At 31.1% G+C, this 22,172-nt stretch overlaps 1 protein-coding gene across 2 annotated transcripts in view; it reads right to left on the bottom strand.

Moving 5' to 3' along the window:
* Window positions 1-22,172, bottom strand: part of LOC125067781 — a 104,708-nt gene that overhangs the window by 25,160 nt on the left and 57,376 nt on the right. The window contains exon 3 of one of the 2 annotated variants that reach the window (XM_047676543.1): window positions 4,083-4,218. In XM_047676543.1, coding sequence (XP_047532499.1) covers window positions 4,083-4,118 — 36 coding nt within the window. In that variant the 5' untranslated portion in view covers window positions 4,119-4,218. Of the gene's footprint in view, window positions 1-2,779; window positions 3,090-4,082; window positions 4,219-22,172 lie in introns of those variants that run through there. The other variant, XM_047676542.1, reaches the window with a different exon arrangement.

Here is a 22,172-nt window from a genome sequence, read left to right on the forward strand (position 1 = left end):
ACTTTACCCATCAGGGTTTGTGGAAGCCTCTCATAATATTCTCTATGGTCAAACAGCAATAGTTAGTATTGTTGTGTTCCCAGTTTAGAGTGTAACTACGGGTACAAGGATCATGGCCACATAGTGTCCAAGGTCGGTGGCGCATATTGGACAATATTGAACAACATCACATACATTACTCTGATCCCAATGTAAGTAGCTAAAGCACTTGTGTTATGGTAATTAGAAGTAACGACGCTACCACAAACACCCAGACCCGAGACAACATAGAAAAGTAATGATCTTTTTCTACATTGACTCGGCCGGGAATCGAACCCGAGACCTCGGAGTGGCGTACCCATGAAAACCGGTGAACACACTACTCGACCACGGAGGTCGTAATGGTACATATAGGGATGGTTAATATCAGGCGGGCCACTTGTCAGTCTGCCTACCTATTTTGAAAATGAACGGGTGGAAATTACAATCAAACTAAAGGAATTTCCTATATTTCAGCGAAAACGCGCAACGGAAATTTAAATTCTCGAAACTATTTTGTAACTTTGTATCACACGATCTTTGATAGATTAAATATATAAATTATATTTAACGTTATAGTACATAAAGAAGCTCAGCCCTGTCATTTATAAACAGACAAGACATTCAGCTTGATCTTTAGATTGTACGATATTGCTAATTGAATTATGGATAAATTGAATTAAAGATTAATTTAAATTAGTTATAAATGTCCAACCAATAAATTATCTGTAAGAACTTTAAGATGTATGTAGAGTCATAAAATGTGTAATATAAATCATAATTTTTTAAGTAAATTGTTTTTTTTTTTTTTTAACATAAGTTTTTATAAAAGTAATCATCAAAATGTTACCTTTATTAAATGAAATTGAATACTAAATATTACAATAAAAGTATTTCGAATACATTATAGGTAATATAATTCTGGGATTTTAATAAGGAATAATTTCAAAAACAACTAAAAGCAAAATTGTTTAACAAATTGCATATGAACGAAGCCATAACAGCTACGTAGTAGGCAATATCGCGCGTAACACACTCAGGGTCAATGAATTGGTTCATTGTTCTACGTGTCCGGTTAAAGGTTAGTTTTTAAACGATCACTAATAGATTTATGTGCAAATGTGATTCAATTAGTGTAAGCATTATAATTGATTTATTGTCAAAACGATTGCTTTATTAACAAGAGTTTTAAAATGTAACATTTTAGCAACAAATGTGATATTACTAGTTATCAAAGGGTGGGTAAGCGAAGATACCGTTCTGGTTATTTTGTGTCAATTGTGGAGGCCATACATGTAGTCTACTTACGAGTTTTGTCGATAGAGATAAATGAGACATACGTTTCTCGTGTTAATGATGAGTATAGAATTAAAATTACAATACATATTGACATGGACGCGTTTTTATGAAGATGACTTGACATCAATATTTGCGAATTAATTTCAATCAGGTATTTGATCTAATTTAGTATACAAGTAAGCAATCGGTTGATTTAAATCTGAGTAATAGTTGAGGGCCCAGTTTGTGACATAGGCTTTTAATTCCGAAAAAAAATATACGGAACCAAAATTGTGTTATAATGTAGATAGTATATCAATAGTTACGTTAGTAATGTACGTGTAGTAGGATAATTCAAACGTTCAAGCTAGCCTGCCACATAGGACCTAGCCGACACTTAATGTTGAGCTATTACCGCTTCTGATTTATGGTACAGAGACGTTCACTTTGTTAATGTTATTTAAAATGTTTGACATTATTGAAGAGATGCGTGAAATATTACAAGTTTATATTCAATGCTTATACTTATTATATGTACGTTTTGTCTATTAAATGTTACAACTCATTAATTTCCCAGTGTTAGTATACCAGTTTTAGAATGTCTATGGTTACATAAGTTTTATTTTTATATTTTTCTTTAATCAAAAGTGTTCGATTTCGAAAATCGAATGTTGCTCAGATTTAACTCGATCGAAACTTGCGACACTATTTTGAATACGGAGTTCTAAGTTTTTGTATGTATTTGTTTTGCAGTTTTTTGATGTTTAGCTATCTATTTTAAGAATGATATTCATATCCCATATATGTAAAAAAGAGACCGATTTGAAAATAAAGCTACGTTTTAGAATGTCATTGTAATTGATAATGCAAAGTTACATTATAACATTGAATAAACATTTAAATAAATTACCTTACAAATTGTTTGTCTGAAACAATTATAAACCGAATTAAATACCTATTTAGAATAAAGTCGATTTATTGTATAGAAACCGGAAATGAATCGTATATTTTATGTATAAGAATTTATCACATTATGTTGTTTAAATCGTCTACTGATCGTTCTTTAATAATTATCTATAGGTTGTACTTCTTACCAGCGATATTAAACGAATTCGAGTATGTTAAGAGTAATAATATTTCTATTAATAATTTTCTAGCTTATAATTTAAATTAAATTATAATCTATATAAAATTTGGTATATTTAACTACATGCAAAAAGAATATATACGAACTTATAATAATATCACATGTTACAAATATAAAAAAAAATGCTTTAAATTATTATTTTCTCGTTTTTTGATGACTCGCGAATACGTGAAAACAACACTGGCAACTAGAAGTATATTTTGTTCTGTAGAATATGATTAAACTAATCGAATTAATATTACGATGTAAGGTATCGTAAAACGTTTCTTATCATACATAATTTAAGCATCTTGCAGTAAACGTTTAACTAAACACGTAAATTATTAAAATACTTACCATTTTAATTGCTATGAGCAAAAGTAAATTTATCCAAGGTCTTGAATAAATCATACATAAAATTTGAGGCTAACACTTCCGTTCATTTGATGTTCAATACACTTTCGACTCACTTCTAACGAAATCTATCGACATTTTAACACATTGATTTTTAATATAATATAATTATTGCTATAAAATTATCGTATCACTTTTATAAGTTTTTAAATTCATTCCGCGTCTTTTCAGTCTTCGAAGAAAAGGCGCGCGCTTTTACAATGACGGACGTGCCATGGACAGATTATTTTTTTTTATAGACGACTCGAGCTGCTAACGGCCGGCGCTATACTGCCACGGGAATCACGCTCCCTAGTGTAACATAGGTGTTTATTTTACTTGCTAGTTTGTTGAAATATCTCTGTCGTACGCGATAAAAAGTTAAACGGCAAATATATAACGCATTTCAAGAGTGGCGAAATAAAATTAATGTCATAATAATTATGTAATTAAATTGACTTTTTAATAATACGATCTAAACATTTTATGTCTTATAATTAAGTTCTCCAAATTTAAAATAAAAACATCGCTAATGCTTTAAATTAACGCCGCATCCATTATAAAGCCATTATACATAATTGGAGCAGGCGATACTGTTCTCTCACATGAGGAAAGAAACAACAAACTAATATTAAAATATATCAATTAAATGTTTCTCTTGATGCTTTTAACATGTTCTATCAGAGATATAGAGATATTTATTTGTTTCTTAATGGAAATATCAAACAAAAGTTGATCGAGGTCATTTTTGTTACATAGAATATAAAAAGTATATTTTATTGTTGAACTTTAAATAAATAATTTCATTCATACGATTTTTCTCGAAATATCAAATATTGTTTTTTAATTATTTAAAATATCTACCTGATTAGTTTCTTATTGTGTCGGTCTTCATTTGTAGATAAATATGCCTTGCTTCTGCTAACACGGCACCAACATGTTATGTAGGTATTTTATTCACAATAATGTTTGTAATGTAATGCATTGGGCAGGAATGGTAAACCAATAACAGCTAGTTTTCGACTTCGCAAAGTTAATATATCCTGAATATAAGTTATTAATTATATATAACTTGTGCCTGTTACTTATTTGTTACTTACGATTACGATTAGCAATTTAAGTTGACGTTTGATGGTAGAATATGGAGTATGTGGTACATACTCAACCAATGGGACCTGTACAAAATACCATCCCCGAAAGCATCTTTATTTCATACCTATGTCCTTTAAACTTATACTTTCTTTATAAAAAAATAATATAGTCTTACCGCGAGCAAAGTGGGCAGGGCGCTTGCCATAAGCATCGCGCGTGTCGCTACGCGGGGCAGGCGGGCGGAGGGGCGCGCGCGAGCCCCGTCCGGCCGCCCTCCGGCCCTCTACCACCGTTGCACCCGCATTGCGCACCTGGAATAAAAACAATCAAATTAAATAAATATTAGAATAGCCAAATATATTTTTTATTAAATAGATCCACAAGATTTCCACCACGAAATCCATTTTCAATGGAGACTAGCCATCTGCGCAGGATAAAGTAACGTAACTAGTCTATGATTGCACTATGATACAACAGGCGTAGGGCTTTCTGAGGCATCATAGGGTAAGGACTGCCAACTCTTGTACTCCGTTATACTACTGCTATGTTCTTTACAAAAAATCAAAAGTTTTTATTGATTTTCCCTAGTATTTAACTGCCGAGAACTGCGACATCGCCAGCATTATAAACCACAAGTGATTAGACCAACGGTATCAAAGTAGTGAGGAGGTCAACAGGTTCGTTGTTGACAAGATACTCACCAAGTCAACCGCAACTTTATGTACATACCTACCTCGTATGTATTTCTGTTAATAACAGACACAAATTTTATATGATGATTGGCTGTCTTACTTTTTCCAAGTAAAACCTATGTATACAATAGGTAAATAAATTCTAAATGGCAAAGGTGCTGAATTAGATTAAAATGGAAATCAATGAAATTGTTTCTACATTAATTGTAACGAAATTTTGCCGACTAAACTGTTTTCGAATTTATTTTGAGTAAAAGTAGCATGGAAGATATCCTTATATAAGTAAGCATTATAATTTATGATAAATTGTTGTGAGTAATGATGTCACTGTTAAAGAACTCGCCAATTCATTCTGTGATTTTCAGAATTGTTAAGCTTCTCTGATGTCACTAATGGCACACACCTCCACTTCATACGAATAGTCAACCAAGATTACCAATTGATTGTCAAAAGCTTACACGATTCTGACACGTAACTACAGGTAACTGTACACTATTTTTCTTTATAATAAATATATTTCGATGAACCATTTTCCGGATGTGAGTTTAAAATTTTTATCTGATAATATTGGCGCCGGCGTTTATCGAAGAAATGAATTAAAAATACTTGTGTTATGATTCATGCTTCGTGTTAATGAAATTCCAATTTACTTCAGGAATACTTTAAGTTGAGGAAATTGACTGTCAAATTAGACGTGACTAACACATGTGTAATTTCAGATACAAAATATGTGGAAGTCAATAAGTCAATTCAACATTTATTTATTTAGCCGTCTTCGTAATATGGTTCCTATAAAAATAAATAATAAATTGCAATCCATAGATTATAACGATTCTCGAGATACCGTTTCCATTATGCCATTTATTTAAAATCTACTGATATGACTACTAATTAAGGTGCAGTTATAAAAAAAAAATGGTTTGTTTTGTAAAGTAAAAAAATATGTATTAAAATTACTTTAGCTTATTTCATATGTACAAGAAATTCCACTCTTAAGGAAAAAGCTATATATTTTTTCTAACTTAAAGCGTTGATTATAAAAACATTATTCAAATCGAACCCGGCTTTTTCGAGTAATCAGTGACCTCCTTATTTTCACCATCCTTAGTATACCACCATAAAGTATATCACCTTCCTTATTTTCTTAAAATCGTATACCCGGTCAGTATTGTATTGTGATTACTTAAATTTGACCATATTATAGTTTGAAAATATATTCTTATAAAATAAATAATATTTCACACCCACAGCGTCAAAAAATTATAGTTTGTTTCTTAAAATAACCTTCTTTAGTACAGGTTTACGGCTTCTCGATGTTTCAATAAATAAATACAATTCTTTATGCAACCATCTTTGAGTTATTGACGCTTGCACAATGATGCATCATACTTCAGTAATTATTTGGTTTAACATTTTTAGATAAGACATTACGTCACTTTTAATGAGAGTTATCGCATGAATAGCTAAACACTAATAAATAAGAAAATAAATTGCTGATTAGAAAACTGTATGAAAAGCATTGGAAATAATCTTTTTACTATTTTTATTTAAATAAAATCTTCTATTGAAAATATTGAAAGTATTTTAAATATAGCAACATTTGATTATATCCTAGAGATATTCAAAGTATAAATTATTTTATAATAGTATTTAAGTGATTATATACCACCCGCAAATTGTTTCGTAACAGGTTTCCAGATATCAAAGTCCTAAATGACAACAGATAACTATAATAAGTACGTCGGACGCGATAAAGCAAGGAATGCAGCGACAATCAGATAGCGCGTAATAAAATTTTAATTACCAATCAATATCTTCATATATATTTAAAAAAGGAATGCAGACGAACTTTTTTTTTAATAATATTTTTGGGCAACAGTCTGGATAGATGAAGATATAGCTCTGTCGCAATTCAATCTCACATGTACAAATTATAGAGCTTTTGATTGAATAGATTGTTTATCCAAAATCCAAATATACTTTACTCAATTTTGAAACGTCGTTTTACAAGATTAAATTACATTGATTAAGCTTCATTGCTGATAGAGGGCTTTGTGCAAGCCCGTCTGGATAGGTACCACCCACTCATCACATATTTTACCGCCAAACAGAAATACTCAGTATTGTTGTGTTCTGGTTTGAAAGGTGATTTAGCTACTGTAATTACAGGCACTAGGTACATAACATCTTAGTTCCCAAGGTTGGTAGCGAGTGGTAGTTCATATCATACGACCCGATATCTACAGGCGGTGGCGACCACTCACCATTAGGTGGTCTAGTGGCATGGCCATCTACAAATATTAAATAAAATGAAAAAAAAAACATTTTAAATTACCGTTACTATAATTCTTTGTTTCAAGATCTAGATCTAGACCAGTCCGGAAAAAGCTTTGTGCGTTATTCAATATATCGTTTCCAATCAACGACAGCCGAGAGGACAACATCGTTGGTGAAACCGCGCGAAACAGTTGTTATATTATAACTGAATGTATTTCCCTTACATTTATTATATAATGTATACTTAAGTAAGAGAGAACAGCTATTTATCTTTCAATCGTTTTAAGCAAGTTACAAGCAGGTGAACAAATTAAATCTGGGATCAAATCAATTTTCTTGTTTACTGTAATTATTCCTTCCATTACACTACGACCTAATTGGTCAAACATTATACTAGGAACACAGACTACGACGGAAATAGTATAAATAAGTAAAGTCAAATATATGATATTATAAAAGCGAAATTTTGGATGGATGGATGTTTGTTACTGTCAATCACGCCGGAACGGCTGAACGAATCTAAATGAAAATTGCTTGCTTAGAGATAGAATATAGTTTGGAATAGTATATAAGTTATTTTTTTATATTTTATAACTGCAAAAACACGCGGGGAAAGTAGCATGCGAAAATTAGTTTCATCTAAATATTCATATTTAAATTTAAAAAAAAACTTGTAAAAACTTTGTGGTATTGTAAAAAATATTAACTTTTGTCGATTAAGTCGACAATGCGCTATTAACCATGAGAACAAATTGTTAGGAGTGTTACTACACTCTCTATCACTAGTTCAGCCAATACACATATATGTATAAGTCCACTCATGCCTACATTGAAAGTTATTCATCTATTAGGTGTTATTTAATAAAATATAGTAACGTAATATATACCTAATTAAATACGACGAATTCTTCTTTATTTACCGATAGCTAAATATTTACTTAATATTGCGAGTTTACAGTTTATAATATAAAATCCGTTTGATGCCATTTCTCGTTACAGCGCTCTTAATCACTATCATTCATCAGCGAGAAAATCATTAGGTTTATGTCGAAGATTATAGATTACGTTATTGCATAGTATTGAACTATACAAACTGTTAAAACTTAATAATAATTACAATTAATCATAGCAACCGCCATTTCATTTGTGGGCTTGTGTTTAAACTTGTGTTGACTAGCCCAGTCAACTTTTCCGGGGTTTATGGAATATTTTTAGTGTCTGTACTACTTTAAAGTAATAAAGGTATTGTGGCGTCCACCCACACAACATATAACGTCGAATTTCGCTATGTACTTACTATACATTATTACTATATGTATGGACGCTATGTTATTACTGTATATATTACCTGCTCGGTTGATAATTTATATACTATCTACTCTTTATTGGCATATTGTACTAAAATTTTGACACTTTTCTCCTATAATGTGTGGATTATTTACGTGTTTTATTATTTTTTTTCATAGCACATTTATTATTAGTGCATTTTTCGACTTTCCATATAACTTTATTTACATATAAGATATTAAAAAACGTATAACAGAAACAAATAAACTAGTCGTCAGTACTGATCGAATTGTACCAAGACGGCTGACATTATTCCCGAGTAGGATAATAGTACTGGTTTTGCTGTCCTAAGTTTGTCAGATCCTGAATTATATCCCACTAACGAACCTATATTTTGAGAGTAGCTTTACGTAGACTATAATTTGTTTATTTTACACCTGCATTTTCTTGAACAGTTCTTTAGGGCTCACAAAATGTGTAATTTTTGATAAGCCTTATTATACTCCAACTCAAAAGATTCAATGATTTCGTGATTAACAAATACATAACCAGTAGGCTGGTGTAGGTGTATGGAATTAAGAACCTTGGCCAAGGAAGGGCATATCATAATATTACGCAAAATTTAATTAATTTGGCTTTTATTATTATAATATTATCAAGATAAATTTGCTTTAATCAAATAAGTAAATACTGAGATGCTTCCTCAGTATTTCTCTGAAGAATGTTCATTCTAAACGGATAGCTTTGCCATTTGCTAAAACGTACAAACGTAAGTAGCGTAAACCGATTATTTAAATATGCATATACGAGCCTACTTGAATAAAGTTCATGTTTTGTTTACTTTCTTTAAACATTATTAATAATATTCAGACGAATGTATTCGATTACAAAGTTTAAGATGCCAGTTTTAAATTGGATTAATCCACTGGTGGTTTATATTTTTAATCATAATTCATTGATATCAATAATAATAGACATGTATTATAAAATCTAATCTCAGTAATATTACGACGTAGTTATCAATTATTATGGATAAAGATCAACCATTAGCATAAGTCCTATCATATTATTAATTTTTAAGTTATGGATTGATTACCAGGCATTGCCTATTTAACGCTTCAGTAAGACAATTATTTTTAGATGTGAATGAATGTAATGGCAGTATGACGTCACCGGAAATATGATATGAAATTACAGCCTAAAATATCCGGAAGTGCCAAATATATTCTTTAAAAAAATCGATGGAAATAAATAAATTAGGGTAGTAATAGGTTAAGGGTCTTTTGACAGTTTTTTCCCGTCGATACCAGAAAAGAAAAATATTCTGGTTTTTATGTGTTTGGTGCAATGTGTTCATTTATGCAATTTGTTTTTTAATCCTTAAGACACATTTTGCCATTTAACGTGTAGTAATTTAACTCCCTGTGGTATGTTTTATTTTAAATAATATCAGATAATATGTTTTGCTATAAATCAAAACATCCCTGAATAAATACTTATAAACCAGCATGTAGGAAGTCCTACACGAAACTGAAATAAAAGATAAGATAATACGAATAGTGTCAATACTTGAAACAATAGTGCAAATAAAATAAGTATATTTTATCTAGTTACTATCTTCCGTACTCGTAAATACGAGTGTGGGGACTGGAACCTGGACATGAAAACGTAATAATATTAGCATATTACATATTCCTCAGAAACCTGCAAGTCGCTCGCAGGAAGTTCCTGTAGTCTTTTGTTTATTTTTACGCTAAATAGAATATATGCATTTCATTGCACTAGTTAATCTAATATAAACTAATTAATGTATGGTGGATTACTGCTTTATTTTTAATTAACAATTATCTGATACGCAATGGGCGCTAATTGTATTTGTCGATGGTGATAGTTATATGCTTAAAACGTTACGCAATTGCACCAGCAACTGTATAGTTTCTCTCAATCGGTTTAACGATTCCTAAACGCAAATAATAAGTCATATAACATAGTTATAATATAAAACTAATATATTATAACTGTTATTATTGAATATCTCCAATTATATATTTTTTTATCTGATGACAATTCGTGATTGTAACCGAAATATAAAAGTTAGTGCTGGTTTAGTTGAGTAGGAATTTGGTTTCATAAAACGTCTAATTATTGCCGAGATGCGAGAGAGCCGAGATGGCCCAGTGGCTAGAACGCGTGCATCTTAACCGATGATTTCGGGTTCAAACCAAGGCAGGCACCACTGAAATTTCATGTGCTTAATTTGTGTTTATAATTCATCTCGTGCTCGGCGGTGAAGGAAAACATCGTGAGGAAACCTGCATGTGTCTAATTTCAACGAAATTCTGCCACATGTGTATTCCGCCAACCCGCATTGGAGCAGCGTGGTGGAATATGCTCCAAACCTTCTCGTCAAAGGGAGAGGAGGCCTTTATCCCAGCAGTGGGACATTTACGGGCTGCTAATGCTAATGCTAATTATTAAAAATATAGATACAGAATAATATGAACACGTGAGGCGCAGAGAGCAGACACAAATTACGAAAAGTGTGATGGGCAAGAGCGTAGAGAGATATAGGGGAAGAGGATCTATGAAAATAAATGGAGTATCTGAGAGATGGATGTAAACGATCAGATGACGAATAATAGAAGAAAATGGAAGTAAGACATGCTGCGCCAAATACTTTGTGGGAAGGCCAAGGAAAAGAAGGAGAAGAGAATAATATGAAAAGTTTTAGCCAAATTATGGTTGGCTGAAACCTCAGTACCATACGTTATAAAAAAAGATAAAGTATAAACAAATGGCGAGCACAGTTTCGCGTAAACGATGAATGTTATCGATTGAGATTTAAATGTTTTCAAAATATTATCACTTACATCTTAATCAATAAATTACATAGATAATAATTATTCGAAAACAAAGATTAACGCCGCTTTAACTTTGTATGTCAATGACATCAATCAAAGTCAATGAAACATATCAGATATCTCAAATAAATTAAGTTTATTGTTAATTTATTCATCAAGACATCGTGCGCGGAAGAACTTCAAATACAATATAATATTTAATCGTCTTGCAAATTCAATAAGTCAAGTAACAATTACCGTAAGTTCGTATTGTGTGCCGTGAAAACAATATATCAGTGTCGAATCAACATAGAAGCCATACAACGATGACTGTTTCCATTGCAAACCGGTTATAATGAAAATCTACACGGTGACAACGTATTTATAAAGTAGCTCCCCGTTAATGTTCCACTACTGTTATTCAGGAGAATATTTTACGTTACGTTCTCTTTCACTGTAAAGCACGAAACGAATGATAAAAAAAATACTTAAATATCGATTGGAATTTTACCAGCGGTTATCTGTCAAGATTCAGATGTCCTATTGATTGCGTTCTCTAGTATTTATAAAAGATAAAAAATCATTTAACATTCCAAGGAATTTTGGAAATAGATATTAAATATGACGAGGTCCATGACGTGTTCATTATCTTGAATATTATCGTTGTGTTGGAATCCTAAATCGAGTTTGCAATTAATATTATAATCATGCAATTAATTTAAATTCTACTTTATATTTTTAGAAAGACTTTGTATGCTACTTATGTTGCTCAATATAAAGTAATCATGCTTTTGTTACATCACACTATTAAGTAGGTAGGTATTAATAATTATAACATAAGTTCCACTCCTTTGAGTCTACACCAAAGAATATGATCTTATTATTTGGCTTGAACTGCAAGTATATTAAAAATGAATGATATGAAAATATTATTTAGCACTAATTCTTGCAAACATTTTTATGCTATTTTTTTTGTAATTAGTTATTATATAAAATATGTGTATTTAATGAAAATGCTAATTAAAATAACTTTTCTCTTCGATTTTCAAAACGAACATGCAATCGTCTAGACAAACAGAATGAAGTCCTAGAAATAAATGAACATATCATATTGAAATTACAATTATCCAATACTTTATAGTTCTAATAATGTTTGTTGTTATATTGAGAACGATCGCCACGCGGCCGCCGTGCGCCAGTCCGAGGCGCCGCGTTCGCCACCTTTTAATCTAGGTATTAACTCTGACGTTTTACTGGTTAACGACTTTATTGATTTACAATATTTGCGTCTTTTGTTAAAACTACATTGGACCGCATTAATATGTAAATTATTTTATCGAGTATAATTGTATTATATTATACCTTTATAATCGTGTTTCAGCTAACGATTGCGATACAGGCGAATTTGGGTTCATATCGGAAAATGGGTTTGGTAAACATTAAGTAGTGCAATTTGACATTTTTTAGGTATGATTTTTGATGAAAATTTCAATCTACGTTTACAATGTATTTATAAAAAAACACAAAGAAAACTTAATTTTACCCAAATTATGAACTCGGTTGTTTTAGGTGCTCTGTCCCTTTCTTATATTATCTGACGGAAAGAAGCTCAGAAGTAACTCGCAATCATTCTTCAAGACATACGTATATATTCTAATACATAGTATAAAGCCTTTACTTTGTTTGATGATCTTTGTAGTTTGACTTCTTAATATATGGATCGCTACGCTTTACTGACATTTAAAAATACATATAAACATAACGCTTCAAACGCTAAAGTAAAATTTTCCTAGGCAAGACAATTTGAAGGGTTGATTATCACTTCTTATTACAAAGTAAAGGTACACGTGATGATTTTAAAATACAATATACCAAGGACTCCACGGTAATAAATAAATAAGCGTGAATAAAATTCTACATAATATAATGAGGTAATTCATTTTATTTGCTACAATTGTTATATAAATAATTGCAACAACATTAATAAGACGTGTCAAGATGGCGCCACTTCAGAATTGATTTTATTTGTCGATAACGGATTAAGGTTAACCACCCACTGAAATTAAAGACATACACCTTTTTAATACTTTTTTAATGAAAACTATTTTTTAGCATGTACGAACAGAGTACAAAATTTATTAGATTTTAAACTTTTGTGTTTAGATAATTTATTTTCATGACAAATCAATTTATGTTATAGTTTAATTATGGGGAATAAGTGTATTGTACTAATAAAAGTTCCAATTTTTTTTTTCAAATCAAAGAATTTTTTTTAACGCAACTTAACTTGGTATCGTAATTTCTATTTAACAACAGACCTACACCTTCAATTATCTGATTCAACAGTTGGAAGAACATTTTGTGTTCGCATGTGGTTTGCATGTTAGTACGATTTCTAGTGGGCGTTGACCCTAAATATTACTTCAAATTGACGTGTGCGATGGAATCAGTTAAGTTTGACAAATTATTATTGTTAATGGATTAGGAGTCAAATGATACTTATTGTAAACGCTTATACAATTTATCTACATAACAATTTTAACATCGAGATCTCAAATAAATGCAAACAAATCGGAATTTCGATTCTCTCCATTGCAATATTTCTTCAAGATTTATGCCGTAAACGGCAGAATTATGGATTTTGGAATTCGGCACGAATATTTGTGCTGCTTGTCCACGTCGGAAATGTCTGTCCGGGTTTTGTCCCTTAACGTTAATTCCCTGACATTATTTTATGGCCGGTTCAAAGTGTCAATGCATATCGTGACCTAAAACTGTAAACCTATACAATCCAGCACACAGGGAACTAGTAGACCAAAATAGGTTACTAGGGAACCAAAGACAGCTTTACAAACACGTTTCAGCCATATAACTGTGTGATGTTTCTTTTATGAAAAAGGTTAGCGGGCGGGAAAATGGGCTTGTTGGTACGTGGTCACCAATATTGGCACTGTTAGAAATATTAATCATTCTTTATATCGCCAATTCGCCACCAACCTTGGGAACTACGATCTTATGCCTGTAGTAATACTGGCTTACTTACTCTTCGAACCGGAACACAACAATGCTTTACTATTTTATTTAGCTGTCGAAAATCCGGTGAGTGGGAGGTAACTACCCAGACGGGTTTGCTCAAAGCTTAACAACCAAGTAAAGTTATACATACGTTAGTTTTATATAAAATCACCCGTTGTTTTACTCGTATTTTAGAGGTTGTTCGTTTAATTGTTAGGCATAAAAAAGTGGTACGTGTCCTTCATTGCTTATAACCTTCCTTTTTTTTAAAGCTTGCTTTATACAAAATTGCATCAAAATCAGTTCAGTGGTTTTGCCGTGAAATAGCAGCAGACACTCAGATTATAAATGGGTATAATAATTCTACTTTTTAATATATAAAGTTTCTAATTTCGATTATCAAAATATATGAATGTCAGATATTGTAGAATTCTGTAAATTTAGTGCAACAACCTGTACGATAAATGAATGCGTATTTAAACAATTGTAACTTTTGCTAATTCAAGGGTACATAGTTTTGCGGACAAAACATATAATTAACACAGTTATCAATTTATTACTTGTTTGAACGTTCAAATGATTAACGATCAGCTATTAGAATTATCTTAATTAAATTCTAATATTACCTTGATTCTGCTACCCATAATTATTACTGACTTCTAAACCTGCCAAATGTATTGATATATTTGAAATAATTGTGTATAATTATGTTAATACATTTTGTATGTGAAGAATGCAGGGTTTACTGGGAATGTTAAACGTTAATAGAAAGGTACCGGAAATGAATAAAGATTTCTTGAGCAACTTTTATATGCGTCAGTTGGGATTTGAGTCTTTTGTAGGTAGTCACGTCGCTACCGTAGCACTTTACCACCAAAACAATAAATTAGATCATGGTAATCTACAGCATATCAGATAAGTATTTTTTTTCTTATTTTCTTGGTGGTAAATAAGGAGGAGCCTCACCTGATGGAAAGTGACTACCACCGCCCATAGAAATCTGCAACAGCAGCAGGTGCGTTGCCGTTATTTAAGAAATGGGTACGTTATTTTCTTGAAGGCTCCCAAGTAGCATGCTTTACTAAAGAAGAAATATGTACTGAATACAGTATATATTCCAGTGCTGAAAGGAGTTTCTTGTTGGTGATAATTTTTAGTAGGTAAGTTTTCTAGAAAGGGATTTAACAGCAATGAGTAGATCGGAAACTCAACTATGCGATCTCTTTACAGGACTGTGACGTCATAATTTGGTCCAGTAGGGTCTTAGTAAAATATGTTCATCAATTTTAAAAATAATTCAATAATTTTTACATTACGTCCAAAGTACACCAAACATGACGTACGAAGTTTTAGTTAAAAATAGCTTTATGATTATTACCGCTATCTTAATTGTACAGATAATAGATCAGTACTAAATAGTTGGGGAATTACTTGCTTTAAATTGTAATAATCGCGATATTGAAGATAAATATGAAATAGATCATTATTACAGAACTGGCTGAATTATTGTCGATTGATTACGCAAAAAGAAAAATATATATGATAGTAATTAATCTACAAGACTTATTGGTAAAGTAACTAAACTTTTTAAAAAGAAAAAAAGATGACCAAAATATTTACTGTACAACCAATATAAAATATTCCTAGCGTTCGTATGCTATGCGTGTGATAATAGTAAGTTATTATAATAAATCATAACATTTCGATGAAGGATACACACGTCTTCATAATCGATTAATCGTAATCGATTGTGCGAAATCCATAGTGAATCGTTATAGACAGCATTTGTGTTGAATTATACAAGGAGCTATTTGTCATATGCGACGCCGGCGCGGGCGCCGACGCGATACTTGCATGTCGATGTGTCGCGCATGCGTAAACTCTGAACTTGTTTTTGTAGCGACATATTACTTCGTTTATGCTATTACTACTTTCAGACAATGGTGACCGATATTAAAATCGATTATGCATATGTAGATGTGATGTTATAAACAATTGAGGTTATTATTTAAATAGTTCACACCGTTTTAATCATTTTTTTCCATTGTGCTTAAAGATAATAATTTTCAAATTTTAATATAGCTTAACTACTTTGATACTTGTATACAATTCAATTCAATTCTTAATTTAAAGACTTTTAGTTGTGCCGCCAGGGCACAGATTTCGCCAATATCACGTTGGATGAAGAAGACACGAATGAAATTGATCGGTATGGTTTAGATAACAAACTAAATTTTGAAGACAAGCACAGTAGTAGCAATTTCCTTGTTAATCCTTAACCTAGAACAACACATAGGTATAATATATACCTACAATTTTATCTCAATACGATATTTTTGGTGGTGATTTTACCTATTTTTTTCATAGTAAAAGACAAAGTATTGATTCAATATTATTACAATTACCTATTGTTTGTCAAGAAACTACTACCAATAATATTTTGATGGAACTTGATACGAATTAAATATAATATGACAGTTTATATTCATGATACACGTACGATCAAATTCGTTGAAAATCACCAAGCCAACACAAGACAAGACAATTAATTTCACAGTTTTATTAGATGTAAATATAAATTAATATTTTGTAATAACTTTTGAGTTCATACTCTACGTGGTCGCAAGATACCTTGTATGCGTGATTAAATGTATTTACGATAAGATTATGAGTGAACGTTTAAATTGCATAAAATATACATAGTATTGTATTTGCTGACGTGTCAGTGGCGATAATAATCTTTATCCTGTTTAAGAACTATTTAACATTATATATTTTCAAAAACATTAAACAATAATTTACTATTTATTATTTAATCGATATACGTTTTTAATATTTATCTTAATAACAAGTTTCATCGTATAATGCAGCCACATAAATAACGAATCTCTACATAGTATAAAATAAATTCGCTTTCCGCCGCCGCACGCTTGGATCTTTTAAAATTCGCAACGGATTTTAATACGGTTTTATTCAAACAGAGTGATTTAAGAGAAGAAGTTTATATACACAATACGTGCATTATAGTAAAGCAAAACTGATTTCAACTTCACAAGGCCGGAAAAAACCAAGATTTTTTTATGTTTATGCTTCAATATAATAGTGGGATATTGACCCATTAATTACGGGTATACCTTTTGAAGCAGGGATAAGCAAGCTAGCATACACTATATGTAACTAGCTCACCCACCTGATCTTGATCATTAAATAAAATTTAAAATAAAAAGGGAAATATCAACGCAATTTAAAAAAATATATTGGCCTATCTACGGACGAATCTTCCGTGTTGATTGGTCAATATGTCACATCAATGTTTAGTTGATTTAACGTGATTAACTCCCAGAGAAAAATTATGAAAATATTAATATATATATGAAATTCTGATTATCTTGATCTGTATACAGTACTTATCGGAAATTGTAACATATTATGAACAAATTTACTAAAATGCATTAAAGTATATATATGTTTATAATGATTATGCAGTTAAATTACTTTATCATATATTTTATTCGTAAATATGCATCGATATTAAATTTGTGTGTCCTGACAGAACGTCTTAGAAGCAGAATGGATTAAGTGATATGAAATATAGGGTATCACTGGATTTATTGTAATCCTTCGGGTGACATAGATATCGTGACCTGAAAAGTTATAAGCTACGTGTACCAAGACGATGGAAAGTAATACACTTTTTTTTTATCTAAAATATATATGAAAATAGTAACGAACATCATAACATTGTACACGTGAGTCAAAGTCGTTGTCAGAATTTGCCATAAAAAGATCAAAATTAGAATTATATCCAAATATAAATATTATAATTGATTAAGTTCGGGTATTAATAATATGTTTTTTTTATTATCGTTACTATAAACTGTTTTCCATATTGAGAAAATATAATATTATTTTTCTTGTATACCGATGTATTATTTTATTTTAATACTTAAACGTCAATAGCGCAATGGTTTACGAGGATCGATATTGACTCTTTGGGCTATTGTCGTCTCTACTCCTAACACAAGCGATAAGTTTTAAAGGGTAAATAGGAATATTAGTAATTCCTTAATTAGATTTACCATTGCTTCTATTCCTTAAAAAAAAGAAATATAACGGCATGTCAGCTTAATGACAAAACGCTGTTTAGAAAATAAAGGGACTAACCGTGTAATCTATCTTTCACCAATCTATATCTGAGTTTTATTTCAAATTTAAACGGGCTTATACTTGGGTCATAACTTGACTAAATATGTATTAAATCAGTACATAAAATTATTATAATTTGAACCATAATTAGTTGGTGCAATCACTACCCGCATTTGTCCGGTAAAATCTTTATAAAACCAAGTTAAGTCGTATTAAATGTGTATGAAATTAAGTTGTATATGTTTAAACCACTTAAATTTTTAGATAATATTTATAGAGTAGTATTAAAATGCATCTAATTGCTTCTCGAAATACGGCTAAGATCTGTCGTCTTCTTATTTAACTTAAACTTAGCTCTATTTTGTTAATGGAATAAGTTGTCGTTCCAATGACGTTTATGGTATCACTCTGCAGATGAAGATGTCATGTTAATGTCGGAATCTCGCTCGTTCGATTTGAAATCGTCATTTTATGTTATTAGCGTGACCAAATTTGTAATGTGTCTTTTAAATTCAATTTACACTCACCGTTTGCCATACCACTCGAGATCTAAAAGAAAACGTCAAACAATTTATCTGACACGGACGTGATAAAGACTTTATAATATAATAGTTTGTTGATATATATGTATTATGGTGAACGCCCTGTCCGCAATCGGAGGCCGTTAAGTAAAAAAATATACTTAATTAACCATTAATATACAATGTTTCTATGTTTTAATGTGACCACATTTTATATTTCCTTTATCTGGTATAGTAATTTCTATGTGCAATTAACGGCACGTACCAATAATTGTTATTAGTTCAGCTCCTACACGGCTCGTTGGCACGTTTGCACATACCTTCATATTTTTAAGAAAACATATTTATTTATTGAAAATAATTCAATCCTATTTTTTATTAGCTAGTTTTATAGCCACACTTCGTTCGTTTTGAAATTATATTTAACATAATCATGAGTAAGCTGAGCAGCAACCAAATTAGAGTATTATTGTCATATCATTCATTTCATTCATGGTCAGATTTCAAAGAATAACGCAGATTGAAAAAAATAATAACAGCTTCTTCATATCCGGCTACTGTGCTAAGGCCTTATCTCTTTTCAGGGGAAGGTTTCGACCTTATTCCACCACGCTGCTCCACTTGCTCCACATGTTTTCTTCGCCATCGAGCACGATATGAATCATAAACACAAATCAAGCACATGCAAATTGAATGCTTATCTGAGTTGGAACCAATGACATCCGTTTAGAATAGTTTGTTCTAATAACTGAACCATCTAGACTAGTGCGACTCAATTTGAAAATTATATTTAGTTGGACAAGAAATTCCACAGTAACGAATTAAATGTTTTATTATCGAGTAACATAAAACTTACATTAAATATAATATTTAGTTGCAAAACGATTAAGATAGATATATTATTTACAAGAAACAATTAAATGTATAATGTGATTCTAAAAAATGCATAACATAACTCGCTTACATTTCTTACATACTATACTAATACATAAATAAGTACAATGATATTTACAAATAACATTTATGATTTTTAATGCAATATAATTTCGACAAGTCATTTACTAGATGCGATGGCCGATCGGCCGATCCCAGTGGATAGAACGCGTACATCTTAACCGATGATTTCGGGTTCAAAGCCAGGCAGGCACCACTGAATTTTCATGTGCTTAATTTATGTTTATAATTCATTTCGTGCTCGGCGGTTAAGGAAAACATCATGAGGAAGCCTGCATGTGTCTAATTTCAACGAAATTCTTTATGTGTGTTCCACCAACCCGCATTGGAGCAACTTGGTGGAACCAAACAAACCAACCAAACCTTCTCCTAAAAGAGAGAGGAGGCTAAGACCTCCTACTGGTACATTTTCTGACAACATATCGATTATGCTTATTATGTTTGTAATCATCACGACGGATCCTTCTGTTTTTATATGATGGTAATAAATGTTAACTTAACACTTCAAATATTAATACGAAAAACATTTTGTTAATGTCATATTAACATAAGGGATATGTTAAAGGAAGCTCAATACGAGCTCAATTTACAAGCTCTGGTTACAGTGATTCAGAACTCAATTTATATGCAGCGCCCTAGTCAGCATCATTTACGAGCATATAGCTTAGAATTAGCTAAGTGTAAAAACTATAAACCAGAGCTAAATCATTCTCACTTTTACAGCGAGTTAGTGGATGTATATGACTTAGAATAAACTGGGAGCTAATATAATTGATACACCGGTTCCACCACACTTCGCCATAAATGTGACGGGCCATAATCACTCCGCGTAAAATGCGCTCTTTATGCTAAATAATGATCGCGTTTAGAATTCACAAGGTGATGAATGTTAGCACATTACTTGAAAATAGCTCGCTAGATAAGTTCAGTTATTTGCATTCTGGTAGCTGATCTATAAATAATAAGTGACAGGAATCTGTCTGTGTTTAAAGGTAAGATTTACAATAGTGCTTGTTTTCTAACATATTGCTGTATGTTTACAACGACAGGTACGTTTTGTTATTTGACTAGTCACGCTTCTATAGCACAGCGGCTGCGACGTTGGTCGGTACGAAATTAATATTTTCGATATCCGTGTTAAGTAGTCGAATTAACAATAAACCTAAGCTTTTCAAACGAAAATTTATAATATTCATAATAATGTGATTGTGGAAGACTCAATGAAAAAAATATTGATTGTTAAAATGATTGAATTAAGAAAAAATAGAAGCTGATTTGAGCAAATTCGGTACAATCAATGTTTTTGGTTCACGAAATATCATATAATACATATTGCACGACTATTGTGTTATAAATTAACAAGAAATATAATGCCTGTAATAATAATAAATTATATTAAATATACTATTTCATTGTAGATGCAATACATAGTCAGATACATATCAATATAGTGTACAGCGTTGATTTAAGCCTTGTTTATAATATTCATTGCTAAGTTTCATACAATTAATCATATTCTAAAAACGTGTAATTATGACACATTCAACGTAACTTATCTACGTAATTACGTCACTTACAATCAATCACACAAACGAGACCGATGACAGCTTAGTTATTATTTAAAAGAATAGAAACTAAACGCAAAACGGCCTTCCGAGGCGAAATACCTTAGTGACAGAATTATGGTAGCAATAATTGCTATACGATATTTATGAGTTAACACGATTACATCTATAAAGCAGCTTTGACATTTCTGTGCACACGGCGGGCTTTTCTCGCACACTCGCACAAAAAAACTTTTCAATAACTTATACCACAACTTATATGAATTGAGCCAGCTTTATCACTTTATTAAAGTTTATATTTATATATATATAAATCTGTTGTTGTTTAAGTACCCAAAGTTCTCTTTATATTTATTGTGCGTAGTTTAATAATAATCAAGTTATATAATATTGAACAAAAAAATGTAGGTTTCGTCTGATTACATAATAAATATGTTATCATTAAAAAAACTAATGCAATCAAAGCCGAAAGAGACGTTCAATTTTAGATACAGTAGGAGTAGAAGGCATGAGAGTCAAACATCCTTAAGAGAGATCAATCGACACCTCATAGTTATAAACTCCATCACATTAAGATTACGCAGATAAACGTACATATGTATACAGGTATATATATACTCATTCGAAAAAACATTAGTCTGCTTTTTGGGTAATCGAGTAAAATCAGCATTGAAATGAAAATATTACAGAAACAACTTGTCCATACGTTAGTCGCAGAAGAGAATAAGCTTTTTAACAACTTTAATATGCGTTATATGTTGCACGTAACTTGGCTTTAAATTCATTTGCAGTTAAATAGAATGTTAAGTTATCTTGAGACATAAATAACCTCATTCCTGCGTCAAAATTAGCTCAAATAATTTAATGTCGTTGAAGTCTTATATATAAATTAGAGACAAATTAGCACGATTTAAGTATTTTTTTAAATGATTATACAATTTTATATAATTTATGACACATATAGATCT

This window comes from Vanessa atalanta, chromosome 12 (assembly GCF_905147765.1).
Source record: "Vanessa atalanta chromosome 12, ilVanAtal1.2, whole genome shotgun sequence".
Taxonomy (NCBI): domain Eukaryota; kingdom Metazoa; phylum Arthropoda; class Insecta; order Lepidoptera; family Nymphalidae; genus Vanessa; species Vanessa atalanta.